At 37.2% G+C, this 27,095-nt stretch overlaps 1 protein-coding gene across 3 annotated transcripts; it reads left to right on the top strand.

The window, feature by feature from the left end:
• The first annotated feature begins 1,499 nt into the window (after window positions 1-1,499).
• Window positions 1,500-25,725, top strand: LOC113114006 (NEDD4-binding protein 3-A-like). 3 transcript variants are annotated; one of them, XM_026280681.1, is made up of 5 exons: window positions 1,500-1,692; window positions 19,696-20,139; window positions 21,556-22,158; window positions 23,095-23,358; window positions 24,215-25,725. In XM_026280681.1, exons 2-5 carry the CDS (start codon window positions 19,729-19,731, stop codon window positions 24,785-24,787), a joined length of 1,851 nt encoding a protein of 616 aa, XP_026136466.1. In that variant the 5' UTR covers window positions 1,500-1,692; window positions 19,696-19,728; the 3' UTR covers window positions 24,788-25,725. The 3 variants fall into 3 exon arrangements, with proteins under 3 accessions (XP_026136466.1, XP_026136468.1, XP_026136467.1); XM_026280683.1 differs by lacking the exon at window positions 1,500-1,692 and adding an exon at window positions 4,427-4,488; XM_026280682.1 differs by lacking the exon at window positions 1,500-1,692 and adding an exon at window positions 9,850-10,569.
• The last annotated feature ends 1,370 nt before the right edge of the window (window positions 25,726-27,095 follow it).

The raw sequence follows: 27,095 nt of genomic DNA on the forward strand, positions 1-27,095 counted from the left end.
AAAGGTTATTTATCCATCTTAGTCTCTGTTACAACATTTTACTACTGGCTATTTACATATTTCTAATACTGTGCACTTTTGAACCCTGTATACTATACAAATAAAACACAGTATATTAATGACAGCTTCTGTTATCCTTGTTCTTTATCGCCATTTAGAGTACTACTGTTATAATGAGTAAAGTTATTGTTTGTGACGCTCACTGAATCTCAGAAATACCACAGCTTTAACGTTACCAGCAGGGGGCGACATATTTGCGCTATTGAAAACACAGGAAAGATGTGGAAAGAGCAAAAGCAATGTGTTCATATTACAACAACAATCACATTTATGAGTTAGGAATTGGGTTTTTTACGTAAGGATCATTGTGATTTCTTTCTCAGCTGTTGGGACTCTCATCCTGACGGCACCCATTCACCCCATGAACAAGTGATGTACCTGTAATTGCAAATTTTTCCAAATCTATTCCAATGAAAAAACTAACTCCTCTACATCCTGAATGACCCGATTGACTACATTCTAAGCAAATTTAAATTTTTGTGTGAACTATTTCTATTTTTACAATTTTGCTACAGTGGGGCTCTATTGGTTAAAAGTTGATTTATTTTCAGTTTTCAAAATTTATTGTTGCTGAAATGAAACCATTCAGGATGTCTCTGCTCTATCCTCAAAGGACAGGAAGTATTTGGTGTGCACTCAGGTGTGTGCCCAGAGGCTACAGTCATCAGAGAGAGAGAGAGAGAGGAGAGGAGAGGAGCGTTAATGACAGGGTGCTGTCACTAGTACTCTGTTTAAGGAGGTCTGGAGGCCAGATACGACTCTCTGTCTAGTTCTATGAATAATTATAATCAGGGGATGTGTCAGAGCTTAGGATACACCTCTTTGATCATTCTGTTCTGTTCGTTCCCATCGGAAATGCATTGTCTGTATAAAATTTTTATAAAGCTGATGCAGCTCTTACACAGCACAGCCTAAGGTGTCATTTGTGCTCCAAATTACACAGCGGAAATGAAGGAGAGATCACCATACTATACCTTTTTATACTGTATATTATCACATTTCAAATGTTTGAGGTCAGCAGAATTTTATTTAACATTTTGAAAGAAATTCTTTTATTTAGCAAGGATGCATTGAAATTGTTAAAACAAAGAAATGTTCACATAAAAATAGAAATTCTGAAAAATATGTATTCCAGTTTTCCAAAGTTTTTTTTTTTTTTCAATATGATGAAAAATTATATCTGAATGATCAATTGACACAAATTCAGCCATCAGGAGAATTAATTACATTGTAAAATGTATTGAAATAGACACATTTTATTTTAAGTGTTATTTTTAATTGTAATGATATTCACAAAATGGTTGTTTACTAAAAGAAAGAAAGAAAGAAAGAAAGAAAGAAAGAAAGAAAGAAAGAAAGAAAACATCCAGCAGTTCCTCAATGTAATCGCCTGGTGTCGCTGTAGAGTCGCTGTAATAAATGACTGAAGCCGCTCTAATGCAGATTAGTTTAAATCTCAGCGAGGGAAACTCTCATTGCGTTGTGCAAGACTCCGACATCAGATCATCTCCACCGCGTCTCTACAGATCGCCATCAGCGCCGAGGAATATCTGTCCATTGTTTTCCTCTAAAACAATTAGAAACAAAAATCGTCAGTCTCATCTGTATCGTGATTGTGCGCCAGCAATAATGGTGAGTCTGCTGTGACTTTAGAGTCGGTTTGCACTTGCTGCAGTATCTCTATATAGACCGCCACATATAGAATTAAGCCTGATCTGTCTGTAAACATAGCTTAACGGTGCACACCACTGAACTTGAATTCATTTAACTTTATTTTTACTGCACGTGATCTGAAAATGAGTTTACAGGTGTCTTTCTGTTTGATACCCTGAAGAGCGGCAAAATAATTGAACATACATGCGTATAACACTTATATAATAAGTAGTGGATAGCACATAATTATATATATGTAATTTATTTTTTAACCGCAATTTATCATTTATTTTCTCTTTATGGTCATGGAAGGATATTGTTATCATCTCAGTCATTTTATGTGCAGAGATAGATTAGTGCACTCTTGTTTGAAAAACAATTGCTTTGCCCTCCCAGCAGGTCAGCTCCATTAAAGTAAGGTCACTAAGAAGGTTTCTCAGCCACAAATCATAAAAAAGCCATTTTGCATAGTTGGAGTACAGCTTGCCTGTTTCTGTCATCTGCCTTGGTGGTCGCAGAGCGCTCGGACCCCATCTCACTCACTCTGCACAGTGTCTACATGTATTTACTGGTGACTGTTGTGAAATATTTGGGTGGGAGTCCTTACTCTAGACTCCAGCTCTGCTCTGCGTTTGATGCCCTTATTTTAGGGACAAAGGGGAACTGCGTAGAGCTCTTCTCTGCTTGGCAGTAACCTTGGAAACCAGGGGCCAAAACAGGACCCCTGACCTATAGAGTCACGGCCCATTGTGGGAATGGCTCTTAAGTGGAGGTGGTCAGAGGGCGTGAAGCTCCTCTGTGGGTCTCACATCTCCTTTCAGCGGCACAGAATGTATTAATGGGGTGTCTAACAACATGAAAATACACTTAGGGTGGCTTTTAGACAAGGCAGTTCGACGGCTGACAGTGGATAGCTTCTTGTGAAATTCTCTAAAGCCGCGTTTCCACCGCAGGAACTTTACCCAGGAACTAGGGACTTTGGCCTGGTACTCGGTGTGTTTCCACCGCAGGAACCAGGAACTAAATAAAGTTCCGGGTAAAAAAATGCCCCTCAGAAAGTCCCTGGTGGCGAGGTGGTACTTTTTCAAAGTTCCGGAACTTTCGGGGGCGGGACTTTGGCGCTAAACATTCTGATTGGTTGAGTTCACGCAGCATTGGTTGAGTTCAACCACCATTTATTCGAATCAACATTTTCAAAATATTACTGTTATTGTGTCATGAAATGTATTTTTAAAAGTATTTCAGGCGAGAATGTAGTTGTTTAAAACTCAAATCTGTGGTTTATTTATAAAGACAGTGCCTATTTAAATATGTGTTTCGCCGATCTCAGAGACGGTAAGCTCCACTCGATCAGCGGGAGCTCAGTCCTCATGTATCCGCAGAGAGCAGCCTCATCTCGGATAGATCTTCTGATATGTGCCGCTGGCTCTGATGTCTCTTTAGTGGTTAAACATAAAATATAATTCAGCTGCGTGGTAAATCTAACAGGTTTTCTTTGGTCTGTATTCAATTTATCTATATGTTAAAATGAAAATAAAAAAGGCAAGTCTATATAATATTTCGTTTCATTGCAATGGCTGTATATAACATTACACATATCCCTGAACTAAGTACATTTCTGCAGCTGTTATTATGTTTAAATGAAAACGAAAGGAGGCAGTGGTATTTTATATCCTATTTCGTTTTATTGTAAATATACTGAGGGGGAAATAACAGTAGCCAAAGCGATCTGAGTTCACGCAGCATTGGTTGAGTTCAAACACCATTTATTTGGATCATTTTCAAATATTACTGTTATTGTGTCATGAAATGTAATTTTAAAAGTATTTCAGGCGAGAATGTAGTTGTTTAAATCTCAAATCTATGGTTTATTTATAAAGACAGCGCCTATTTAAAAATGTATTTCGCCGATCTCGTAGACGGTGAGCTCCACTCGATCAGCGGAAGCTCAGTCCTCATGTATCCGCAGAGAGCAGACTCATCTCGGACAGATCTTCTGATATGTGCCGCTGGCTCTGATGTCTCTTTAGTGGTTAAACATAACATAATTCAGCTGCGGGGTAAATCTAACAGGTTTTCTTTGGTCTGTATTCAATTTATCTATATGTTAAAATGAAAATAAAATATTATAATATAATATTTTAAATATAATATTTCGTTTCATTGTAATGGCTGCATATACACATATCCCTGAACTAAGTACATTTCTGCAGCTGTTATTATGTTTAAATGAAACCAAAGGAGGCAGTGGTATTTTATATCCTATTTCGTTTTATTGTAAATATACAGAGAGGAAAATTACAGGATTCGCGTAGTCGCTGACATCACACTCCCCAGTCGAATGCACGAAGTCAGAACTAACTACCAATGATGCATGTCCAAAATCAGAAAGCAAGGGGTCTGGGGGGAAAAAAGTTCCTGGGAAAAAAGTTCCTGGTACAAATGTTCCGGGTAATTTCAGTGGAAACGCGGCATAATTGTTCTCAGTGTGCATGCAAACAGAGCTACTAATACAAGCCATTGCGCTAGGGCTTTATTTTTAGGGGTTTAAACTTTTGTGTTTGGTTGTCACCTTGCAGAAAACCTAAAGGAGAGCTGTCGAATGAGACTAGTAGTAGAAGCTCTCGTCCAAGCAGAAGATCTGGCACAAACTGTCATGCCATCCTTGACCTGCACTGCTGAATATATCCAGTGTTAAGTAACTGTGCTACTATACTGTGCAAGACATAATAACACAAGGTCAACCAATGGTCTGAGTTTGGGGTGGAACTTCCTGTATGTTAATTCAATTATACATGTTTCAAATCATTTTTATCTCAGTTTCTACAAAATGAGCAGTACAACTGTTTTTAACATTTACAATAATAGTGTTTCTTGAGCAGCAATATTAGAAAGACTTCTGAAAGATCATGTGACAATGAAGACTAAAGTAATTACTGCTGAAAATTATAGCTTTTGCCTCAACAGAAATAAACTACATTTTATTTTTATGATATTAAATATATTATAATAACTTTGTTTGGTGACACCTAAGTTTAGGGATCTATCCTCACTATTAACCAGTTGCTTAATTGTTATCATGCATATTACTAGCATATTGGCAGTTTATTAGTTCTTTCTTGTAAAGCACATATTTTGCATGACCATATATTTATTTTAACTTTTGCTCATCTTTAATCCTACCCAACTCCTAAACTTAACACCTGCCTAACTATTAAAAAGCAGTAATTGGGAGTTTATTGGGGCAAAATCATAGTTATTTGTTAGCTAATACAGAGAACTGGACCTTAAAATAAAGTGTGACAGTTTGTCATGTAATAACATTTTACATTTTTATTGTTTTTACTGTGTTTTTCATCAAGTAACTAATTGCAGCCTGGATAAGCATAAGAGACTTCCTTCAAAAACAAAAACTTACACTCCAAACAGTAATGTATAACAGTAATGTATAATTTATTAACATCCAAAAGAGACATAATCCAACAGTGACTAACACTAATTCGGCGTAAGCATCAGGAGAGCAGGTGTGAAGATTATCAGAAACTAACTACACCTTTAAAGCTGGTCCCTGCAGGGCTGTGGCTCAGCATTAGCATGCAATCCCTTCACCTGTTTGTGCTTCTATCCTGTGGCACAATCATTTTTATAGGCCACGTAATTCCTGCTTTGAGTATCTGAAACCTGGAAACTTTTTTCTAACTTTTGCTCAAGTCATTAGGGTTGGGAAATAACTACGTATTGTGACAATAGTCTATCTGTTTTTAAAATACTGTAGCTTATCTGGTATCGAGCTACCTTTAGCGATGTAGTGCACTGTTTATTTATATAGAGTAAATTAGGGTGTAATCTAGTATTGGAGCTGTCCAAATGGATCTGTGTAATGCTGTAAGTCAATAATTCAAATGCCTTCCTTGTTTTATGCCAGAAGAAGTAACAGGAATGTAGTTCCAGGACCTTAGTGAAGACTGTGGGCTTTTAACATAGCTGGACCCAGATAAGCTAAGCTATAATCATCCTCCCTTCACCTCTGCTTGCTAGCCTTCTGTCCCACGAACCTCTTTCTGACACTGCATAGAAAGTCTTGCGTAGGATTAGGATTAGTCCGCTTTCTTTCTCAGGACAACATCACGCACAGCGCGCTCACACTCACCACTCAGATTCTTTAGATCCTTTTATCCATTGAGAGACGCGTCTGTCGTTGTAATTAAAGATTTGCGGCTGCAACATTACCTCAAAATAATCAAGACTACATTTAAGCGTTCCCATCTATCCTGCATTCTGCTGGGCCAGAAGTCATTCTGGACTGTGTTTGCCTTCAAGCATATAGCTGATCCATGTGATACTTCATCATACTAAACAAACCTAGCACTGCTACTCTTGTGAAAGTGGTTTCACAACAGTCTTTTGGTTTCGCTGACAGTATGAAACATTTACTTGTGGCATTTTCATGTCTGTATATCAGTCTTCTGGTCTGTTTCTTTCACCGTGGGACTGCTTTCTTAAACATTTGTTTTTTAGAGGTTTGACGGCCAGAAAAGAACAGTGAGTGTAAAATGGTCTTGACAGCCAGTGTTTATATAGGGTTTCAGTTAGAAACATTTGTATGTGGGTCTATTGTGTACTGAATAGAATGAAGAATGCGGTGGTAGTTTTTCTGTGGCTCCTGGATTGACATAATGAGGTAGGCTAACGAAACTAATGCTTAAGGTTGCTAGGATCAGTTTCATTCCCAAAATAATTTGTTATTGGAAAATGTTTATTCCACTTAATGTTTCTACCTTAAAAATGGTGCTTAAACGGTTAAAAAAAATTGTAATTGTTTAAGAAATTTACCAGCAATTTATGAATTAAAATTTTTGCTACACCAATGTTTTCAGTGTACATACTAATATATGAGTATATTAATATTAGTCAGAATCCTAACATATTAAATTCCTGAATTCTTAGTTCCTTTTTTTTTTTTTTTTTGAAAATCGTTTAACTGTAGATTACTCCAGGGGACTTTCCCTGCAATTAGAATGCTGCAATTTGTCAATGAGGAACTAAGTAATCATTTGTGTGATCATCAATAAGCAACAGGATGATATCGATTACAGCACTTTGTTTTCATCACTCAGATATTTCTCATAGCATCAAACAGGTTGTAATTCAAAACTACCTGGAAATCAGTTTGCAGTTTTTCCTCTGATGGTCTCTTGGGCTGCGGTGTAGAAGAGGATCAAACTCTGGTACTTATTGTTTCTTTTTATAGCTGGCTAATAGCTGCTCTCCAGAAATGTACAGGGTTGTGTATTTTTTTTCTGTACATGCTGCTACTATAGAAAAAGCAGAGTTGGCAGAGAACTGTTTTTCAGCTCACAATGAAAAATAGCTCAAATCACCTGGTTTGTTGAAGAAAGCTGTGCTATGACTTTTTTAAAGCAATTAATGTGGTTTTTTCATAGCTATTCAAGATTACATTTCTTAAGAGGAACCCATATAATACATTTTTATGATGGGCTGAGGCTCAGGAAACAGGTCCGGCTCAGTTAGTTGTTTGTCATCAGGAGTCAGATAGATAACTGGAGCAGGCTTCAACTTGTCTACATTAACACACTACACGTCCTCATCCTCCCTCTGTTCTCTTTCTTTCTTGCTCCTCTGTCATCTTGGGAAAGCAGTCTCCTGCCAGTTGAATTTATGGAATCTTCTAGACTGACTTGCCTGGAGGGGAGAGAATATGCAACACTGTATTTAAGAAACATGACTGGGGCACTCATTATAAAGTCTGCTTCGTCCTTCAGTAGCTATTTATTTTTTCAGTTTGATCTCTCTGCCAGTGAAATAACCCATATGTAAATATGGCCTTTCCAAAAATCTCCTTCCCAGAATGAATTTGTTTGTCTGGTTGATCCCTGGCCAAGAGTGACGTATTGTACTTTGGTTAAAGTGTATCAGAAAAGTCAGCTGAGGCATTCCAGAGGTGAGATTTGGCCCTTTCTGAGACCTGTAATACAGGTGCAGCTCAATAAATTAGAATAATGTGGAAAAGTTCATTTATTTCAGTAATTCAGCTTTGTGTATTAAATAAATTCAATGCACGCAAACTGAAGTAGTTTAAGTCTTTGGTTCTTTTAACTGATGATTTTGGCTCACATTTAACAAAAACCCACCAATTCACTGTCTCAACAAATTAAAATACTTCATAAGACCAATTAAAAAAGCATTTTTAGTGAATTGTTGGCTTTCTGGAAAGTATGTTAATTTACTGTACATGTACTTATGACCGTCGCAAGTGGGGTGAAAGGTGGTGACTATTATAGGGGTCCACAGCTGAGGGGGGGGCCCTGCGATCTCAAACGACTGGCTGAGGCTAGCCTAAAAAGATGATCAGGACAGTTGACAGGACACTGCTTCGTGTGGTCATGAAAGCTTATCATTTTCATGTGTTTTTAAGCCTCGCCACTTTCCAATTTAAACATTGAAAAGAGTTTAAAGCATTCAAACACAAGACGCGGAAAAGCTCAACTGAGTAGCTGGTTACTCGCGTGCTGTGTTCGGTGCGCATGCAGAGAACCGCTTCTCACAGACAGCAACACTGAAACGAGCTCTTCTTAGCGAAGTTCTCCTCGAAGTTCCTCCTAGCTGCGTTTCCACTGTTGGACCAAAAGCGGGTGCGCTAGTGTGTGCCAGGGCCTGTCGTGTTTCCACTGTCACTTCCAGGGCTCGATCGTGCCTTGTCGGTGCTTCCTATAGGCCAGCGGCCCGTGTTTTTTGGCCCAATGAAAACCTTGGTGTATAGGAGTGGTTATGAACAAAGGCGGAGTTTCTCCACATCTGGAGAGCATCAGCACTGCGAATCATTTCATAAAGCTAACAGCTATAACACCAGCATTTAAAACGTACTTAAATAAGTTGAGCTCAAACTCACTTTTAGTAAGAAGCAAGTGTTTGAAATAACTTGATCTGATGTGGATTATAATCACCATGCAAGGCAGAAATATTTATAACTGATGCAAAAGACTATAACCACTGTAGCCATTAACATTAGGCTACCATAGTAAACATGGTAAATGCAACGACTTGAAGAAATCTGTATAAATCCCGGGTATCTTTTGTTCTTTGAAACCACAATTATGGCGAAGAATGCTGACTTGGCAATGGTCCAGAAGACGATCATTGACACCCTCCACAAATAGGTTAAGTCACAGAAGGTCATTACTGAAAGGGGTGGCTGTTCACAGAGTGCTGTATCAAAGCATATTAAATACAGAGTTGACTGTAAGAAAGAAATTGGATAGAAAAAGGTGCACAAGCAACAAGGATGACTGCAAGCTTCAGAATACTGTTAATCAAAGCCGATTAAAACACTTGGGAGAGTTTCACAAGCAGTGGACTGAAGATGGAGTCAGTGCATCAAGAGTCATCATGCTCAGACCGCTTCAAGAAAAGGGCTACCAAGCCCCATCTGAAAGAGAAACAACGTCAGAAGCATCTTAACTGGGCTAAGTAGAAAAACAACTGGACTGTTGCCCAGTGGTCCGAGTAAATTTAGCATATCATTTGGAAATCAAGGTCTGGAGTCTGTAAGGAGACTGGACAAGCATAGAATCCAAAGTCTAGTGTGAAGTTTCTTAAGTCAGTGATGATTTAAAGTGCCGAGACATCTGCTGGTGTTGGTCCATTGTGTTTTATCAAGTCCCAAGTCAAGACTTTAGCACCTGTCCACACTGCCAATGCCACTTCCAAGTGGTTAGCTGACAATGATATTACTGTGCTTGATTGGCCAGTCAACGTGCCTGACCTGAACCCCATATGGAATCAATGGTATATTTTCAAGAGAAAGATAAGAACAGTAGATTCAACAATACAGACGAGCTGAAGGCTCAATAGTGCTTCATCAGTGCCACAGGCTGATCGCTTCCATGTCACACCTCACTGATGATGCAGTTTGTGCTAAAGGAGCCCCGACCAAGTATTGAGTACAAAATGTTTTGCACATCCTATATCAGTTTAGAATCAATAGCTAATATACATAATCAATAACTATAATCAACAATCAGTGTATAATAATCAATTAATATAATAAAATATAAATATAATAATATGATATAATAAAAAATAAAACCATGATAACTATGATCAGTAATCAATGATTATGAATACTGCTAAATAATAAAAAAATAAATAAAAAAAATCTATCTAACCAATAATGGTTCTCTAGTCACGAGGATACCACAAGAAACTGACTCATTTGCTCTGTAACGTTCTCCTGTAGAACAAGCCTCTCATTTTTTTCAAGTGTCTCCCACCAGCATGATGTAATCTGATGCAGTTGAGAGCTTGCCAAGGCTGCCTGATGTAGCCTGCAAGACTAAGCCTATTGTTTGAACACATTGCAAGATGACAACACAACTTGTTTTCCACTGGACACCAGATTCTGTGGTGAGCCTATGAACCTCTCCATCACAAACAACATTCTTTGGCAGCAAACCAAACGATTTCCACTTTCTGTATTCCGACATCTAGTCGGTTCCGCATTAATTCAGTATTGCTGCCCATAGCACAACTAGTGTCCTTCACATTTGTCAAAAAACAAGGAGAACAGGTTCTTCCATACCGGCACCGAAGAAAGGTGTGCTTTATTTACAAAAGGGAGAGAGGGGTGATCAGTGTAGTGGTGGCAGGAGAGAGTAACCAGAGACATTCCCAGGGGTGTTCCTGGCCATAGTCTGGCAGCAGGTCCGTGGGAGTGAAGGAAAAGATGTTTAACTGCTGATGGGTAATTTGGATCTCTCCTCAGCGACATTAAGAGGAAATCAAATATATGTGCATTGACTGGAAGACAAGAGAGCAGCAGCAGCAATTTTTTCTCAGGTGAACATCTTGTTTTTCATTTGATTTTATGTAGCCGCATTTCATTGTGGGCTTCTCTCTAGTGTTTGTAGCATTATTAAATAAGAACAGGACAGGACATTTGCCTTTAAATACTGCCTCACTGTGACATTCAGCTCTCTCTGCCTCACAGAAGGTATTATAAAAGATTCTCTCAGTATACAAACCTATTATGGTTTGGCTGATTAACTTCCATTCTGTTTACTGTTAAGAAAGTTGTGAAGTGAGACTCTTTGTAGCTCTGGGAAGCTTATTTGCAATTGAAATGCACTGCCCCACTTTCTTTAATACAGACATCAAATGAAAACACAAAATTTGCATTGTTTTTTTTTTTTTGCCAGTACAAGATACATCCTCATTCCCTGCAGGGACAACATTGTAATTCGAAAAGCTATTGCGCAAGGGTGGCATTGTTCAGATCCATGCTTTGTGTTTAGAGACCACTGACAGGGTTGAAATCTTCCATCTCATGCTGTGACATGTCATAATTAATGGAATGTTCTGGGCTACATTCAAGCTATTTGAGATGCTGTTATGACATAAAACATAAAATAATTCTGACTCATCCTTCAGTTCGGAAAAACAAACAAAAATCATGTTTATAATAAGGCACTTTTAATGAGTCTAAGGGGCAAGGCATCATATTGGAATAAAAGGTAAAAAATTCCACTGTTTGCAACAATATGCAAAACATCATACATATTAATTTACTTAATAATGGGGTCTAAGTTTCAGAAGATATGTGGAAGGATACTATAACAGTTAATTTTTATATCTGATTATGCATAACAGCTATTGATATTAATATTGATATTAAGTAATATATACTGTTTTTGTAACACACTGCCATTTAAAAGTTGGGAATGTTACGATTTTTTAAAATGTTTTTATTAATGTCTCTTACAGTAAAAACAGTAATATTATGAAATATTATTACAAAGCTTTCTAAATGCAATCTTTTTACATAATGCGGGGGAAATTTAAATGATTAATTATTAATAAAGCTTATCTTGCATTGAACCTAGAGTAGGTAATCCTTTAATAATAATCCAAGACGATGTCATGACCTTGTGAGCGAAAGTAACAGTGAAACTCTGACATAAAATGCTTTTTTCTAATAGAATTCTGATTGCAGTAAATCAGACTGTTTCAGACAGTATTTCTCACAATATTATGTTTCTTAAAGCTTTACTATTGCTGCAATCTAATAGTAAGTCTTTTGTTTATTTCTAAAACAGCAGAATTTCCCATATCTTGTGTAGATTTGGGTTGATCTTTCTCTGCAATTTCTCTTTCTTTTGGTCTTGTATCAGCACCAAGACAGCCATAAATCTCATATTAATTATTACCTCCACAGAAATGTGAGGAATGTCCATTTTTTACCCACTTATCTAACTGACTTCCCCTAAAGAATGTACCATTCGGCTCAGGGCACAGGAATCCCACTGAAAAGGGTCAGACAGAGAGAAGGTCTGGCTAATATTAACTCAATGAGTAAAGTACACAGAAAAAGAGCTTGTTAAACAATAGAACCTGATGCCCCTCCTCACCACTGACCTGTTACGACATTACACCTGGAGTTTGCAACTAGTTGTTCCTTTTGAAGTGTTACTTGGTACCTGTAAAATGTAGGCTTCTTTCAGATATTAGAGATATTCCTCATCCATATAAGTTCATCGAAGTTCATTGGTGAAAAGTATGGCAACCCTGACCTATATTTGATTAATTTTAATGCGACTGTAAACAAGGACATTTGCGTTTATTTTTAGTGCAATTAAATACATAAGCCAGATTGCTGTAATATATTGGTAGATACTTCTTTTCCACAACCCTCTGAATGCTAATCAACCCTGCTGCATAATTTAAAAGCAGTGTATGGTGCATTAAAAGCCTTTGTAGGTGTTAACAGGCAAAGCACATCCTGGCTATATTTACTGAAAGTTTCTAAAGGTAGGTGTGAAGTTTCAATTCAGTTGCCATGGAGACTGTTTAAAATGCATCCATAAAATACATACAAGTGCCCTTAAAGTTGCACGTTGCAGTTGAGTAACATCTGAATCTCCTGATGCACTAATTTCTCATGTAACTGTTTGAAAAAGTGCTTTAGGTCAGTTTTGACAGCACTCTGCAGGCGGGTGACAAGGATTTGCTCTGTTAGAACAAACCTGAGCAGCTCAGGTCTGTGCTGGGCACTTCACAGCTTTAGGGCTAATACGATTTAACACTCTCAGAGTGACCTCCACAGAGCCTCCTCGCAAGCTGATCTTCACATTAATGCACGTGCAGGATTTGACACACCTCCACATGGCTTGCTTCTGCTTCAGACCACATTTACGAATTTTGTTGTGTACATAAGCACAGGTGGAAAAATGTTATTTCTTAAAAATTCATAAGAACAACATTTATTTGAAAATCTTTTGTAACATTTCTAGCTTTACTGCCACATCAATTTAATACATGCTGATTTTTCTTTTTTTTTAAAGGTCACCAATTATGCCCCTTTTTACAATCTGTAATATAAGCCTAGGTGTCCCCAGAATGTGCATGTGAAGTTTCAGCACAAAATACCTTCCAGACCTTTTATTATCATGTTGTAAATGCCTATTTTGAGTGGAAGCTCTTTAAATGCAAATGAGCTGCTGCTCCCCGCCCCCTTTTCCAGAATAGGGCTGTGCCTTCACAGCTCGAACCTCAGATACTCTGCCAAAAACAATGCTACAGTCAGTTATTCTCCTTTGAAAATGTGCGTTCCAGAATGTAGGTCTCTGATGGTTTTTGATACCCGCCCACTGCCAGTTTTCCCAATTGTATTTCGGCTCCCCAGGTTGCCAGTTGGCAGAAAACATTATAGGTCAACATTTTTTTTTTTTTTTTTTTGAGCACACACTTTTGAAGCACGCACACAGAAAGCGACTGTCACATGGCATATGAATATTAAACTAAGTTCTCTTTCGTGTCTTATTGTGCTTAAACTGTCAAATACACACAAGTTTATGTTAAAAACACAAGTTACAAAAACACAATCGTGTGTGAAGTTAAACAGCTGTGAAAGAAATAGCGTAATGTACAGCAGCATTATATACAGTACCTATACTGCAATTTACTCTGTTTGTTCATATGACCCAATCAATAAAAAAAAACAAAAAAACACTCACTGTTCTAAACTGAATAACTAATATATTTATATTTAAAAAATCAATGTTTGACTTGAATTCTGCTTTTACATACTCTAGCATGAAGGTAAACATGGCAGATTGTGTATGACTCACTTGGTGGGGGGTGGGGTGGGGGTTCTGTGCTAATATGGCATTGTCATGGCTTGTAAAATGTGACATCACATATTAGGGGTACTGCTTATGATTTATGGGGATTAAAAAACAATTAGTGTGGATTTTTATCATTGTGGGGTGGTTGTGTACCCACTGCAAACACACATTTATGTTCAAACAACATTTTAAAGTTAATTTTGCATAATAGGTGCCCTTTAAAAAATATATATAATTATTTAGAAACTAACATAAGTAGCAGTGGTCATATGGAACCCTTTAAAAACTAAATAAAAAATAAAGCTGGTTGATATATTCAGCTCATAAACTCCTAATATTAGCACTATTGTTAGCACCAGAGAGAACTTGCAGTGTGCCTCAGGTCTCTGTGGGGCCCTCAGGTCATTATTTTGTGATAAGACATTCACTTTCCTCTTTGCCCTCTCTGTCTGACCCCAAGTCTCTAACCCTGAAGGGGAAAGTTTATGGTGCTTTTCCAGTGGCATGACTGAGTGGCTCTGTACTCACTAAAGAGAATGTCTCCAGTGTGTGTGCCTGTCAAAAATGAATGGTGCTTCTATGCCAAAATAAGACCTCTAAAGAACGTGATGCAATCCCTATAAAGAGAGCTAGTGTTAAGTTAGGGCCTTTTCAATGAATGAAGTCGCCACCATTCGACTTGTCATATTTCACAGGGAGTCATATTCATCCAAATGACTGTTTGGTGCTAAATGGGTGGATGATAAAAGGGGACTTGGCGTCACTTTGGGTCCTACAAACTCCCAGCAGTTTTACCTCAACTGAGTTTTTATTAACGTCTATAATTAGTAAACAATAAAGAGGCTGTTGTTATGTTCACACAGTTAAGTGAGCTGGCAGAAAATGTATTATAAATATACTACAGACGCTGATATTAAATTCTGCTAAATACAGATAAGTTGATAATTACAGTATTCTATGAAGTGAGCGTTAGTTAGATGACAACAAAAGTCATTTAAATATTTTTTACAAATTGAAAAACAAGCATGCACAATTAAATACATTTAATATCGACCAACAAGTATTTAGCATTAAACCATACCAATAAATCACAGTACCAGCTTATATGGTACTGATATATTGTACAAACTTAAAATAAACTTTTATTTTAATTTCGTTCAGGAAAGTATTGATCAGTTTTATCCATTTTGTTTTCTGAGGTGATGACTATGAAGTACTTTTCGGTTGGGAGGGGATTGTTAGTAGGCACTAGGCAGTGAGGCAGCTTACTAGGTTTTGTAATCACTGGTCATGTTCATTTATGTGATGATGCACAGAAGGGTTCGTGTCTAGGTTTGTCTATGGCCTCCGGTTAAATGATACTAATCACGACATGGTGCCTAGGATGTAACAGAAATCATTGACCAGAGAGCTATGAGTGAATAGTTGTTTTTTGACTGACAGTACATGAATGATAGCTGACTGGAAAATGCCTTGTGGAATGAAATGTGTCATTTCCTGTGATGGTGTCAGCATATCAGTCCTTCTCAGATTCAGTTAATGGGGCACCAAAGTCATTTTAAGTATAAACCTGTTGTTCTGAATGGAAGACTAGTGTACCGCTTACTGCATAGTACACATTATATTGTTTCTTTAAATATTAATAATGATGTTAAAAATTTTAGTCTAATAATAGTAGGATAATAATGAATATATTACCTTTGATTAAACTGCATTGTAGGATACATTGCACACATAGTATACTCTGTACAGCAGTGTTTTGACAAATGTAGTCACACAGGTAATGGATGAAGAACATCCATGCTGCATATTGCAGAAATAGTAAGAGTAGTAGCATGTTAGTAGTATGCTATTCCAAACATCACCTTCTTGTCTGTGCTGGAACAAGGTTGTGCTGGTCTGTGCACAAGAATGTACAAATGTTTAGAGCCAAAGAAGGAAGTAAACTTCAGATTTTTTTAAAAGATGCATCAAGTTAGACAGGGAACTGTCTTGATGAGAGAAAATGCAAGTCTCAGCTTGATTGTTAGAGGTATGTTTGGAATTTGAAGGATCTTTGAGACCTGCTTTAGCTTTATATTTCTTGTGCACGTTTGTATAAAAGCTATTTAACCAATGTATATGATTTAGGCAGACACATTATACTCTAAATATCTGGGTAAAATAACTACTAAAAGAAAGTGTTCAAAAGTAGTAGTGAGAGTTGCAGAATTTACCTTAAATATTATATTGAGAGTTCTGATGCCCTCTCTTTGTCAAATGTTTGAACTTTTATCCAAACACCAAATTTAAACTCCTGGATGTCATTTGTTACATTCAGAATCATTACATAATGCAAATGTATATAATACGAGACATTTAAAACAGTATCAGAAGGAAGAAATGAGACGTTTCTGTTGCTCTTTAAACAAATGAACTGAAGTGAACCACTGTGAGGTAGACAGGCCTCTAATTAAAGCTTTTCCAGGAGGAGGATGTAAATGAAAGTGTGTGTGTGTGTGTGTGTGTGTGTGTGTGTGTGTGTGTGTGTGTGTGTGTGTGTGTGTGTGTGTGTGTGTGCGCGTGTGTGTGTGTGTGTTTGTGTGTGTGTGTGTGTGTGTGTGTGTGTGTGTGTGTGTGTGTGTGTGTGTGTGTGTGTGTGTGTGTGTGTGTGTGTGTGACTCTGAACGGCCTGACTAGGCTGTAAATCAAACCTGATCTCTCAACTCACTCTGGCTGTTAAAAGTCTGAAGCAATTATGGAAAAAGACTGGACGCAACATTTTCCCTGTCCTTCAAGATTTGTGGCCACTTTTAAAAAGGTTTTGAACCTTTGCTAACCTTCCCCCAATTCCTCAGCTCACGTCATAAAAACTCAAGCTTTCTTGTAACTACAGCCATTCCTCACACAGTTGCTACTCCTGTCAACAAATAACAAATATAATTGATTGAAATACCTCATACATATACAGATTAACTTACCCAAAAAACACAACTAAGAATTATATTATAACATAACCTTCATATGTTGTATGAATAACTGTATACTTTGATATCTAATAAAGCTAGACATCAGTTTCCTGGTTTGTTTGTGTGTCAACATCACTTTGGTTCACCTGACTGCATTTTAGGAGGAATTATGCTATCTGAACATAATTGTAGCAGCCATTTTTCTACACTTAGGGATAGAAGCATAACAGTCCGTGTTTACTCATGTTGTGACACAAAGCATCATCATGCATATCAAACCTGAAATGATCTGAACTCAGCATCTAGTCATAAAATGATTTCCCAACACACCCACTTCCTTTCACACTGTGGGAGAGCAGTCACTTATTACTCTAAGTTCCCACGTTAGAATACTTCACAATTCATCCTGTCAGTCATAACTAAAGTGGCACTCCGAGTCATGGCATATTTATAATCAGAGCTTGCGCAGACGCAGGTCTTGTGCTGTAAGTGTTGTAGTTAGCTGAGTGCTGTGATGGCAGAAAACTGAAGAGAGCACGGCCACATCTCATGCATAAAATCATGAGGTGGCGTTTTGATCTCTCTATGGGTAGAAGCCTGAACGTAAGTGCCACATTTTCTTTGCCTCTTCTATAACTATTTGCATAATCACTCCAGTAATGTAAGGCTGAATTTGATAAATTATCATTTTGTTGATATAAAGAAGACCCTGGAGGGGATCCTGTGCTTAACTGCGCATTTGTAAGTATAACTTAGCTGTTAATACATTGCAAACAATGTCAAATTAATATTTATATTCAGGGGTGCACATAATTTTTTCAGCCTGGTTCTCATAAGAACATATAACACATTTTTTATTTTGGTCGCGCATGTGGACCTGCGGACCAATTATGTGCACCCGTTTATATTATTATTATCATTTTTTAAGAAATTATTCAGGGAAAACAACACCTTTGTTTTTAGAGAATATATCTTGAGATGAGAATTCTTTTTTTTTTCTGTTTAGCACAAATATTAAGTGTTAACAAAATGTAATTAGGTTTAACAAAATTAGTTGAGGTTTTAAGAAGTACTTTATCACATTTTAAGTATTTTTTCTCCATTGTTTTTATTAAGTATAAACAAGATTCTGCAAAAACTTAATTAAGTGAGGTTTATGCTCAAAACTGAACTAAGACACATTCCCTTAAAATATATAAAATGTAAATTGATTTTGTTTTCAAGATGTTTAGATATTTTTATGGGAAACAAGACAAAATATTTATTTTTACAGTATATAAAAATACTGTAACTCCAGCGGAATAAATGAGTTCTCTGCGTTTTAATTACCAGGACTGCAGGACCTGTGCTTCAGCGTTCAATGAAAATGAATGCCCAAGAGATATTGTGAGCTTCAAAAAGCAGTTTTCACTAGGAACTTGGATATATGGCCCAGCACGTTGGTATTTATTAATATTTTAATGAAACACACCTATCATAAGACATTTTATTTTCCTTGACCTTTTGGAATACAACAGTATAAACACCATAAAAACATCCTGTAATCTCCAGGACAAAGAATTCCCTCTCTTATCTACAGTATCAATCTTTATAAATTCATTAGTGTTTGGGGAAAACAACAACAACAACAAAACTTTACCAGGTGGACTTCAGGGAAAAAAAATAGATAATTAATTTAAAAAAATATATAGCATGGCTCCTTTAAAGCCAGATCCATCATCCTGGGGAAAGGTCACAGTGAGCGAATGTTTTCTCTGGGTGAGATGCCAGAGGTGAAGATGCACTAGACAAAAGGAAACACTTAGAGATGCTCTCAGCATGACCCAGAGCTGCTGAGTAGTGATCTGGCGAAGTGCTAGAATATTTAAGGCCTCCGTTTCTCTCTATTAGCTCCACCAAAATACACAATTGGCCTAAGTGTGGTTTGAACAAGGTCACTATATTATTAATGACTCTTTCAGAAGGCACTAGTTCTTTTTCTATCTGTTTATTCTTTGTTACAGAAATGTGTCCTACATGTATAGAAGACAAACAGTATATATTCACACGGGATGTGCCTGTATATGAGTGTACACACAAGCAGAAACACTGAAGTGCGTTTGTCCTTATGGGTGTTTGAGGCCAGTAGCCTACATTTATAGCAATGAGAGAGAAGGTCATTGAGGTGAAATCAATACAAGTGATCTGGAAAGAGAAAACTGATTGAGACAGGAGGCACTACTAAGCAAATATATTGAAACCCAGACCTTTTTAAAGCAGGGCAGCACTTGAGCGAATAAGTAGATCAGCCTCACTTCCAATGAGAGGAAATGTTCTCAACTAAGGTTTTGAGGGGTTTTTTTAGTAGGGAAAGATTGGTGATTACCAGAGGACATTGATTAATGCAGCAGTATTGCAGTGTAAATTAAAAGTTGTTTTTTTTTATTGCGTTCCACAGGCATCTGCCCTCATTTTCAGGGTATTTGGCTCATGAGACGATTCCCAGCTTGTATCATCTCAGTTATATAACAGACTTGTGAACTTCAGCGTGTACAGTAGTTCTCATTTCTAAAAGGAAAGCAGAAGCTTTTGACCTATTTTCATGTCGTGGCCTTAAATAAAATGGTTTTTATTAGACTACATATATAAATGTTCTTATGAGTAGCTGACATTTGGAGCACCAAATGGTGTCCTGCAGTGCCTTATCAAATAATTAAGACATGTTCTTTTTTGGAAAACCAGCAAGTAAAGATAAGTTGGATGGTAAGATGAATAGCTTGCTTCATGATGTGGAACATTAAAACGAATGCATCCAGAGTGTCTTGAAATATTTTCTGCAGAAGAAGGATTCAGGTTTCATATTTGATCCTGTGAAGGGGTTTCCATTGTTTCTCATTTCTCTTCTTTCAATTTAGAGATCCCAGTGGAGCCATTCGATCCTGTAACCAATGGCAGCAGTCCAGGCCCTGTCCTTGAACCAGGACCCCAGCAAAAGCATCTGTGTCGGTTATCCAGCGTCCACTTTGGCATCAGGCCGCTGCATCATGGGAAGTGTAGGCAGCCTAATCGAGAAACCAGACGTGTCACCAACCAAGAGCAACAGAGCAGTTCCACAAGTGCAAGGACGTCAGAGCCACGGCCTGCTCAAGAAGGGTTTCAACCAGAGAGAGCTGCTTAACTATCTGAACATCACCAAGAAGGAAGCAAAGGGCAGCAAGCACCTCATCTCTGGGACCTCCTCTATCAAGAGAGAGCACAGGAGAGAGGACCACGACGTCTACACTAAGGTCTACCACAGGGATGGAAAGGAGGTCGATTTGGGAAAGAACTCACTTCCCATAGGTGGCAAGTTTGACAAGGTACACACTCTACACAACTGTAAACAGAGTTGCTCCATTCATGTCATGTAAGAATTACAGTCATTGTAATTTTCCATGTTTGTCAAGTTAAAAATTACAGGTTTGAGCCTCTGGCCAATGGTAGATACAGGGAGTGTTTAGGAACCTGGTTATAAACAGTTATTAGTTTTGATACTGTGTTTAAAGACTCAAGTGGTGCAGAAATCACATACTTCAGCTTCATATATTTTACACATTGTGTGTGCATGTGTGTGTGTATATATATTACGGGAGTAACGGTTCACATAATTCAGTATTTTTTAAGGTGAGCAAAGGGATTTCACATTAGCAATGTGCAAACTTTGCGCAAGAATTATGCTGGTGACCATCTCAGGTCTCAGTAAATTCACTATGCAGAAAGTGAAAAAACTAAAACTACATATAATATTAAATATTATATATACTGCTATTTTTATTTTATTTCATAATTTTTTTAATTACAGAATATTTATAAACACAAATTAGCACAAATTTCTTCTAATTTTATGTAACACCAGCAAGTTAAAATCTGACATTTTCTTGCAAAAAATTATTATTAATTTAAGCAGTTTAAATAATAATAATAAAATAAAGAGCTTGAGTGGAGAAATAAATTGATTAATTAGGGTATTATGAGCTTGGCCATGGAAACTAATCATTTATGTTAATTTGTGTAGTTAGTATGTTAGTATGTTAATATGTTTAGTTCATTTTAAACAAAACAAAGTAATATGGTAATTCAGACATGACCTAAAAGCAGCATTTTTGTTCATATTAAAATTATTTTTCTTTAATACAGGAATGAAAGAAAAGAAAAACTGTTCAGTACTTGGTTACCACTTTGTAGGAAAGTAGGGATGAATTTATCATAGTTTCTGGCTTTTTTTTTGCCCATCAGCATTTGTTTTCAGTAAGTACTTAACAAATCTGGGAGGGAGCAGGTGTTAAAAACACACTTTGCAATGACTGGATTGAAACAAGATGAATAGGTTCCTCATTGTGGTTTCAAAGACTGTCAAAGAAATGCAGGAATCGTGACAATGTTTCCAGTCCGGCTCCAGAAGAGCAATTTTTCTCCTTGACAGGCAAGTGTAAGTTATTGATAGGTGGGCTACTCCCAACAATCTCAAACGGAAATAAATCATATAAGCTGTTCAGGCCAGCAGCGTGTAGACTAACTGACTAGCCACTGCTGGCTAAATTTATCTCTGTAATCAAATATAGTCTCCCTAAGGTGACGTTATTGAGCAGGAAATTCAGCGAGACCAAAGAAATATGGAAGTAAAAGTGGTCTACATTAAATTACTTTAAGTTGTTTGGCATGGCTCCAATAATTTAAGTGTAGATCTATTCTCCTGATGCACATGCTGCAGTTGACTTATCCTTTTCATTCCACAGCCACGATTCAGGCCTTCCGCCTTTAAACCGGTCACCCCAAAAAACTTCAGTTCAATGCAGAACCTCTACCCCTTCAAGTCAGAGAAGGTAGAGAGCGGCTTAACCAACGGCATGCATCCATCCTATGCCAAAGCAGCGTCCAAATCGCTGTCCACCTCTTCCTCGTCCTCCTCCCCTTCACGGCCAGGCGCGAGTGTCAGCAAAGGCGTGCTAGCAGCAGCCCGGGGCTTCAGCCAGGAAGAGGAGAACACGTCCGACTCGGGGCACAATTCCATGAACAGCCTGCCACCTTATCGGCCGCCGTTCCGCCCACACTTGGGACAAATCAGTGCCTCTATGGGTCACATCAACCACATCGGCTCACTAGATCGCAACTCGCTGGGCTCCAAGGGAGCCGCTTCCATGGCCACAGACGCGTCCTGTCAGAGTATGGCTACGCTGAACCGCCTGCAGTGCTATGGAAGCGAGGCACCTCCACCCTACGAGCTGTCGCACTCTCTGGAGGACGTGGTGAAGGACCTGGAGGACCGTCTGCAGGAAAAAGAGCATGAGCTACTTCAGATGAGGAGGAACCTGGATGAGAGCGAAGATGCTATTGCACAGGTCAGCATCTTTCAGATTGATTTTTTTTATGTTGTTAATATCTCTTATGTTCGACAATGCTGTATATATTCATATAAGAATGTACATTAATGTTGTGAAATATTCTTATAAAGTAAATATATATATATATATATATATATATATATATGCTTATGATAAACACATATTAATAATAAAAATAACTGTGCTAGTTTTCATAATATATTATACAATATATATGTAATTTATTTATTTAAAAAAAATTGTCAGTTTGTCTCACCAGGGCTGCATTTATTTGATCAAAAAGTACTGTAAAAAGCAATATTGTGAAAAAATTATTACATAAAAAAATTTATATATATATATATATATATATATATATATATATATATATATATATATATATATATATATATTAAAATGCAATTTATTCCTGTGATGGAAAACCTGAATTTTTGGCATCATAACTCCTGTCTTTAGTGTCGCATGGTTCTTCAGACATATGGTGTTTTGTTGCTCGATAAATATTTATTATTATTATTAATGTAGAGAACACTTGTGCTGTATATTTTTTTGTGGAAATCGTTATACATTTCTTCCAGGATTCTACAATGAATACAGAGTTTAAAAGAACAGCATTTATTTCAGTTAGATATATTTTGTAACATGGTTAAAGAATATATATTTGTCTTTCCTGCCACTTTTGACCAATTTAATGCATATTTGCTGAATAAAAGTATAAATTTCTTTAGAAAAAAAGGTTTAATTTTATTTTTATTTTTAAAAAGGTTGATACCTTATAAAATAATACATTGAAATAATTTGAACCATAGGCCACACATTAAATGTGAAAAGAAACTTAAAAATAAAGAAATTGAAAATAAAGCATTACATTACTATTATTACAAAATAAAACGACATTAAACTTCCAAACTCTGTGTTTGTGTCCTCCTGTAGGTTTTTGAAGAGAAGCAGCGGCTGTGGGACAAGGAAGTGACAGAACTGAAACACCTGTACAATGCCAAACTGCGGCAGGTATCCCAGCAGTCCCAGCGTTCACAACGAAACCTGCAGCTGCAACTGGTCAAGGCACAGCAGGAACGCAACCGGCTGCAGGAGGAGCTGGACTCTGTCAGGCTGGAGTGCCAGACCCTGAGAAGTCAAAACCCCGCGGCACAAAGCCAAAGCATTAATCCCCAGCTGGAAGAGACCCAATGGGAGGTATGCATTAAGTCAGAGCAATTGGTCCAGAGCTCTGGGGATTTCAGAAAAGTTTGGAAGAGATAAAGGAAAGAAATTTAAGTTGCAACATAAACGTATCATGTATACTTGTTAGTTTGTTCACACTGAACACAAATTTAAATGAGATGTTTAAGGCTGACAGTCCACAGTCGTTTTGCAAATAATCAGAGCCATTTGTTCAAACAGTTTAGTCACTATTCGATATATCGGTTGCCACTAGTGATGACAAAAAAGAGACAAAGAAAAAAAAGGAATTAAAAAGTATATATCATTGTACAGAGAAAATGGAAAATTAGATTTTTTTTCCCTTTCAGATTTTATGGAAATCTCACCACAGTCATCCAGAACCACTGAATTGTTTACTGACTACGTAGAGAGAGACAGAGAGAGAGAGAGAGAGAGAGAGAGAGAGAAAAAGATAAATATATTTATATATTTTATAGGAGCAGATGGAAGTGAATTGACACGTTGTATATCTAATTAAATATACAAATATAATATTAAAGAAATGACCCATATATATATATATATATATATATATATATATATATATATACACACACACACTGATCAGATTTCATTTGTTTTCTTTTCACTTCTTAGACTGTACAAAAATCTAAATTGTTTTAAATCAGAAACAACAAATAAATAATAATAATAGTTTGAAAAAAAAAAGATTTAGTTGCCTGTCTGAACAAAACCCTGTGAGGCTTTCATAATTAAAACAAAGGACAGCAACCATCCTAGTTATGAACAATCTTTCCAATCTTTTCAAATCGTATTTTGTGTATTGTATAAGCAGGGAAAAAAAGACTAAACTGTTTTTCTCTGATAGGTTTGCCAAAAGTCTGGAGAAATCTCTTTACTGAAGCAACAGTTTCGGGACTCTCAGGCAGAGGTTACACAGAAGCTGAGTGAAATCTTCCTCTTAAAGACTCAACTGCATGAGGCACGCAATCAGATCCGGAGCAAGGATGGTCAGATCGACATGCTACAGATGGCTCTACAGGGCGCCCGGCGGAAATGCCCCATGCCTGCTTTCGAGGAGCATCGAGCAGAGGCAGGTGAGACCGGAGGAGCCGGTGCTACGGAGGAGCGTCTCAGAGCTGAACTGCTGCTGGAAAGGCGGCAGAACGAGGCGCAGGCATCAGCTTTTGAAACTGAGAGGAGCACGTGGCAGAATGAGAAAGAGAAGGTGATACGCTACCAGAAGGAACTGCAGGCCAGCTACCTGGAGATGTACCACAAGAATGAGGCCTTAGAGAGAGAACTGGCAATGCTGAGAGGGGGCAGGGCAAGAGTTGAAGAGGTGGGGTCAGGGGGCGGAGATGAGGGCGGGGCTTTACAAGAAGCAAAGCTGCCCACTGGTCTGCCCTGGATAGAGAGGATTGAGTCCTCGGAAATTTGACTTTGCAAATGTTCTTTAGCATCAGAGATTAGATTGATGCCAACAGCTCTGGCTCCTTAACCCAAGACAATGTTTTAAACTGAATAAATAAACTAAACTATATAAGTTCGACCAAAAAGTGTACCAAACAGAGGAGCAAGCTGAATAATATGGGTTGTTTTGTATCACAGAAGGGATTTTGCTTTGATAAATTTGAATCATCAAAACAGTGACTCGTCCCAAATTTGATTTTAGACATAATTGATTTTGGGATTGTAAAACAGTCTCAATGAGTGTTCTAACGCTATTTTTTCATTGATTCTATGGTATATTCGTGCTTTAGGTACCGAATATTGCTCAGGGTCATCATGACAGTTCCAGTGGATGGTAAATCATAAATCCCAATATAATTTTTTTTTTTTATGCTGCCATTTTTTAAAGACTGAAATCAGAAGTGTGCATTCCCTAAAACTCATGTTGCACTTTAAAAGCACACAACTTTTAAGTTGTCCTTTGCATTTGAAAAAAAAATATGTAAACAGCATATCCATATAGAAGCATTTCTGCTACTATGTGTATTGGTTGTGCTCTGTTGGGCTTTTCTATTCTTTTGAACCAAGATGTGTATAACTGCATGAATGTGAAATTAAAAATCTGGAAAGTTTGATGGCAGTGTGTGCATAGAACTGTTGAAAAGTCATTGATTTAAGGGTAACGTTAGATCCCACGTTATGATATCTTAATATAGCAAACTATACTGTGACTTGTTAAAAACTACTGAATTTCATCTTCTATTTCATGTATTAATTGTATAGATTTGTACTATACAGGTATGGTGTTCTTTTCCTCAATGTTGCATAAACCTTGCCATTTTCCCTGACATTGACTGAAGGTTACTTCCCTTGTTCTGTAAAAACAGCTCTATAATGTGTCTTCCAGTTAAAATAAATAAAATAAAAGTTTCAAATGTATCTTTCAATTAGTGCTTTCTTTCACAAACACTATATTTTATTATGTTAATAAAGTCCATAATAAAAGTAAAGTTTATTATGTTAATAAAGTATCATTAAGTGTAGGCTATTGTGTCAATGTAAATAAGGGTGTGCCTTATTTTTCTAATAATTCAACGGCCTGGAGTCAATTATTCCTTATGTAAACTACGCAGTTTTAGAACTGATTAGAAAAATGATTGACAGACAGAAAGCGTGTTCTAATTGGCTAAAAAAGTTATTTCCACATTGTAATATATATATATATATATATATATATTTATATATATATATATATATATTTTTTTTTTTTTTTTCATGGAGTAGGATAATTTTATGCATACCATTCAATAAAGATATCTCTCATAATACATGTAAAACAACACTGAAATAAGAAGAAAACTGTTGAGCGTAAAAACTATAATTAATGTGCTAAAAGCATATTAATATATAAAATTAACCAAAAAATAATAATAAATAAACAAACATGTAAGGAACAGTTTTGCAAGCCCACAAGGATGTGCCTCCACAAGCCCCTGCACATCAGATCCAGATTTAGTGCTTGATAGACCAGAATGGGTCATTGCCACAGGGACAATAAAGAGTCTATTCAGTCTCCAGGTAAGTTGCTTCTTTAGAAGCAAAAAGGAAATCAAGTTTAAGAGAACGCTGAAAGGGTCAGCATTATATATATATATATCTAACTTTAAAAAATGTAAGAAAATGTTTATTTACTTTTTAAAAAGTTACATAAAACTTTTTTGTTTTCAAAGAAAAAAAATCCTGCTGTATTATCTTGTTCTTGAATGCATAGCTTTGCCCCCTAGTGTTCATTATATTGTCAAGCTCTTTTAAAGCAGGTCAGAGGTTATCTAACTTAGGCCCTGTCCCAAATCGCACCCTAAACCCTTGCGGTCTTCCTCTGAGTCTGCACTTTGGTGACGTAGTGCCGCTTTGACTGTTGGGTAGAAGTCTGCTGCGGAGCTAGCCCAAATGGAGTGCTCGCGAGCACCCTTTAGAACGCTAAAATTACAAATGGGACACACCTGTTTTTATACAGTGATTGGCCCTGTCCCAAATGGCACACTCCGGACTTGTGGACTTCCTCAGAATCACCACTTTGGTGATGTCATGTAGTGCAGACCTATAGGGCCCTTGGTGCGAGTCCACGAGGGCGCATTGAGAGGTATTTTTTGGACAGACTCGATCGTCACGCCAGAAATAACGGGCTGGTCTGGTTGCTTTTGCTTATGCCACCTGGGCATTAGACAATATCTACATGCTTATTTAAATAATGTATACAGTTGTAATAATACATAATGTTCAAATTGGACGCATCC

The sequence above is a fragment of the Carassius auratus genome, chromosome 14 (assembly GCF_003368295.1).
Source record: "Carassius auratus strain Wakin chromosome 14, ASM336829v1, whole genome shotgun sequence".
In the NCBI taxonomy this organism is placed as follows: Eukaryota; Metazoa; Chordata; class Actinopteri; order Cypriniformes; family Cyprinidae; genus Carassius; species Carassius auratus.